The following is a 5009-nucleotide window of genomic DNA, read 5'->3' as shown; positions in this document are numbered from 1 at the left end:
TGGATATAGCTAGGAAGGTTTTCCAAGCCTTGGATATAGCTAGGAAGGTTTTCCAAGCCATGGATATAGCTAGGAAGGTTTTCCAAGCCATGGATATAGCTAGGAAGGTTTTCCAAGCCACGGATATAGCTAGGAAGGTTTTCCAAGCCATGGATATAGCTAGGAAGGTTTTCCAAGCCACGGATATAGCTAGGAAGGTTTTCCAAGCCATGGATATAGCTAGGAAGGTTTTCCAAGCCTTTTAGGAAGGTTTTCCAAGCCACGGATATAGCTAGGAAGGTTTTCCAAGCCATGGATATAGCTAGGAAGGTTTTCCAAGCCATGGATATAGCTAGGAAGGTTTTCCAAGCCATGGATATAGCTAGGAAGGTTTTCTAAGTATGGAAGACGCCCTTCTGGATATTAGTGGAATGTACCTACAGTATATTATAGTGGGTTTTTCTCAGTATACTCAATCTGTCAAACAAAAATATGTTTTCTCACAATTTATTAAAATGTTAAAATAGTTCACAATCAGCAACCATATACTATACACATTTACATCTGTCACAGGAAATCAAGTCATATATTATAATTTATACCTATGTACATATGTTACACGTAGGACTCTGCCTGCATACTGCTTAATCTTCCCCACTGAGTGTAAAGGGGAGTTTCATACCAACACCTAGACTGAAATCTGCTTTTAACGTTTGTCCTCCTTTGCTTTTACACAAGACAGCTTGGTCAGCATTGAGCAGTCCAACCCCTGTGGCAGTCATCCATCCGCACACAGCAGGGTTGCATTCAGTTGGGTGCAAGATTACAGAAATATCTGATACGGAAAGCTCTATACAAGACATTTCTATCTGTGAGGTTTGGAACGTTGTGCCCTCTGGAATGCGACCCACTGCTGCTCCGCGTCAGCCCTATTGGTTTAACAGTCACCCCCTTGTCTATCTCAGTGACAGCCGCAGCTTCCTGCCACCATGTTATCATACTGCTTCAGCACCACGTTCTCATCATCATCAAAATACAGCAGGTTGATGGAGAAGAGCTTGTCTGGCACGCAGCATGGCGTCTCAATGCCTTTAGTCAGCTTCAGAGCGTTGATGATGGACTGGACGGTGGCGTGGTTAGTGGGTCTCATGTTCTGGCCCAGGGGGAAGGGACAGGAGCCCTTACAGTGGTAGGCGTTGTACCCCCGGGGCGACACGATCCACCCGGACCAGCCGATCTCCTCAAAGTCCACGTAGAGAGGCAGGCGCTGGCACGTCATCTTCTCTCCGTCCTCGTCGTAGTCCAGGGAGCGGGCACTGCGGTGGAGGCCTGGAGCGTTGGGGAGGGAAGGCAGGCTGGGGGCGGCTGGGGTCTCATTGGGATCTGGATAGAGAAAAGGTAGAGTTGGTTAGGGAAATGTGGTTCTAATTGAACTGAATACACGCTCAATTAAGATGATTTACTATTGATATTAGGTTCAACAGTAAAAATTCAGTAGTACTGCTGATAAACGTACAAATAAAAGATGAAGTATTATGACAGAGATAATCATGTTCTATTAATACACCAGTAATACAGTAATAACAAATGAATAATAACGTGATAGTGTGGTAGTAATACAGTAATAACAAATGAATAATAACGTGATAGTGTGGTTGTAATACAGTAATAACACATTAATAATAAGGTGATAGTGTGGTTGTAATACAGTAATAACAAATGAATAATAACGTGATAGTGTGGTTGTAATACAGTAATAACAAATGAATAATAACGTGATAGTGTGGTTGTAATACAGTAATAACAAATGAATAATAACGTGATAGTGTGGTTGTAATACAGTAATAACAAATGAATAATAACGTGATAGTGTGGTTGTGATACAGTAATAACAAATGAATAATAACGTGATAGTGTGGTTGTGATACAGTAATAACACATTAATAATAAGGTGATAGTGTGGTAGTGATACAGTAATAACACATTAATATTAATGTGATAGTGTGGTAGTGATACAGTAATAACACATTAATATTAATGTGATAGTGTGGTAGTGATACAGTAATAACACATTAATAATAATGTGATAGTGTGGTAGTGAAACAGTAATAACACATTAATAATAAGGTGATAGTGTGGTAGTGATACAGTAATAACACATTAATATTAATGTGATAGTGTGGTAGTGATACAGTAATAACACATTAATATTAATGTGATAGTGTGGTAGTGATACAGTAATAACACATTAATAATAAGGTGATAGTGTGGTAGTGATACAGTAATAACACATTAATAATAATGTGATAGTGTGGTAGTGATACAGTAATAACACATTAATAATAAGGTGATAGTGTGGTAGTGATACAGTAATAACACATTAATAATAAGGTGATAGTGTGGTAGTGATACAGTAATAACACATTAATATTAATGTGATAGTGTGGTAGTGATACAGTAATAACACATTAATATTAATGTGATAGTGTGGTAGTGATACAGTAATAACACATTAATAATAAGGTGATAGTGTGGTAGTGATACAGTAATAACACATTAATAATAAGGTGATAGTGTGGTAGTGATACAGTAATAACACATTAATAATAAGGAGATAGTGTGGTAGTGATACAGTAATAACACATTAATAATAAGGTGATAGTGTGGTAGTGATACAGTAATAACACATTAATAATAAGGTGATAGTGTGGTAGGCTACCTTTGACTGTATTCTCCAGAGCGGCAGCACGGCGGCCATCGTCAGTGAACAGCACCAGCATGGGCTGCTTGCTCTCATGGTGTTTACGGCCTGAAGCAAAACGCACCACCTTCTGATCCATCTGGCTTCCTCCCAGGGTCTGCACTGCCACCAGCAGACCCAGGTTACTGCCCTCAACAGCCATCCAGGAACGCACCTTTATAGGGAGAGAGTTATGTTGGGTTAGGGGTGGATGGATGGATGGATGGATGGATGGATAGTGGACGGGTGGGTGGATGGATGGATGAATGAGATACTTACAGCTTGTGTAATGGTGAACACTTCCCAGCCAGTGGAGTGGACAGGGATCAGTCTGGAAGACAGCAGCTTCTTCCCCTGAGTAATGTTCATTTTCCTGCTATCAAGAATCTGGTAGACACTGACCTGTGGGGAATGAATGGATTCACCATTAGCTTTGCTTAGCTTACTTTTGAGGAGTTAAAGGACAGTTGAGTCTCTCTGCATGTCTGCCTACATGCATATATAAATGGGTCACATTGAGTTTATACCTGACAAAAGTGATATCTGTTGAATGTCGCCGAAGCCTGAGGCCGCAGCTTGAAGAGATGAAGCTCCGCGGTTAAAACCTTCTCACTCCTGGCCACCATAGACAAGTTGAACAGGAACTCAATTTGTTCACTGTGCACTGTGTGCGGGAAGGATAATACGTATTGTAAAAAGCAAAAGTGCCATGATAGACTTATAATGTGAGCCTAATACGTGCGTAATATACGAATTATTTGTAAATATTGCATAAGGTGAATCATAGGACTGGCAGGTGCAATAGAGATACAGGTATAGGCCTAACCTAATATAACTGATCTATCGACAGGGTCGAGGTTAAAATATCAAAATATTACGTTTGTCGAAGAAGCTGCGAACTGTATTCCCCTCCAGAATGTAGGGATCCTTGGTAACGCCGTCCACATCTGCGACGGTGTTGTACAGGTCGACCATGTACTGAGGCGGCTGCTTGTCGCCCCGGAGGAGAGGAGCATCCTCCATCCCGAACACCTCCAGCAGCCTCTTGATAGCTGCAGAACGCACTTCTTCAGACTCGTTCTCGATGGAAAAGCGGTTTTCCAAATAATTTAGTGATGGTCTTGCAGTAGCCATGCTTACTAACGTGGCAATGGCAGTGATCATCGCAACAGGTAACATCTCAGAGATAAAGTAATGGTGCATGGTTCTTGTTGTGGGTCCTTGGAGCATCTATGTCTTGTCCTCCAGCATGCAGTCGAAGTCCGATGTTGGAGTGACTGGAGAGCTTTGGAAGCTCCAGGTTTTATATCAAATGCTCCAGCATTGGTTGCAGTGTCCCTAAACCCTCGGACAACAGCCATAAAATACGCTATTTAGTCGCAAATGTAAATCAACAATCAGCGAATGTAAAGGAAGGCTAATGGTGGTGTTAACAAGGTGTGAACCCGATTGTAGATTTCATCCAAACAGTCCTCTCAACGTCTGACGAGAAAATCGTAAATAAACAACCTTTCCTTTGAAAAATAACTCAGGACTTATATATGAGATAAATAATATCAATATAACATGCTTTCATGGTATTTAGGGACAAATTAAAGCACTCAATTGGATAGGAAATATCCAGAATATGGTTAAACCCCTCTGAGGACAGCACAGCCAAGGATGTTTGCTCACCGTAGGAGGTTAACCGCCTTATAATGGATCCATTAATTTCGACAAATGGGTATAATGTCGGACGGGAACGACACTTACTTCTATAAACAGAAAGAGAAGTCCTCCTATTTGAGGATGTTTCCATTTGAATCATCTCTTGGCTTCATCACACCTGGTCAAATACAGCTCCAACTGTCATGGTGCCTATACTCATTTATAAATCCAGTTACAATCATTGAACCATCTCTAAATATGCAAATTCATCATTCATTAGTGTGGATAAAATTAGGTTTAGGTGTGCTCTCATGGATTTAAGGGACAATTACAGTGGACATTCTAACATGCAGTTACGCGTTTTATATCAGGCCTGGAACATTCTTGTAAAATATCTTGAATCCACTTTTTTTCGATTGCCAATCTTGTGTGGCAATCGAATGAATTGTGTTGCAATATGTAGTCTCACAAGTTCAGCCGTTATCAACTTTTCAAACCGTCTACCCTCTCTTTTTATGCATGGCCTCTATATACGCAACACACCTTCATGCAAACAACACAATTAATATCTCTTATTATCAATGTATTACCTACATAATATATTTATAATTCATCACGAATGAGGGTTAGGATATAAGAAGCT

At 40.4% G+C, this 5009-nt stretch overlaps 1 protein-coding gene across 1 annotated transcript; it reads right to left on the bottom strand.

Moving 5' to 3' along the window:
* Positions 1-940: 940 nt before the first annotated feature.
* Positions 941-3853, bottom strand: admp (anti-dorsalizing morphogenic protein; the record flags this gene model as incomplete). Its single annotated transcript, XM_084139402.1, has 5 exons — positions 941-1362; positions 2699-2894; positions 2999-3121; positions 3247-3383; positions 3598-3853. 5 exons carry the CDS (start codon positions 3851-3853, stop codon positions 941-943), a joined length of 1134 nt encoding a protein of 377 aa, XP_083995528.1.
* Between the last annotated feature and the right edge of the window lie 1156 nt (positions 3854-5009).

This window comes from Coregonus lavaretus (genome assembly GCF_964263955.1).
Source record: "Coregonus lavaretus genome assembly, chromosome: 23".
Classification (NCBI taxonomy): Eukaryota; Metazoa; Chordata; class Actinopteri; order Salmoniformes; family Salmonidae; genus Coregonus; species Coregonus lavaretus.
Note: the sequence above shows the minus strand (reverse complement) of the source record. Positions and strands in the feature narration are given on the sequence as shown.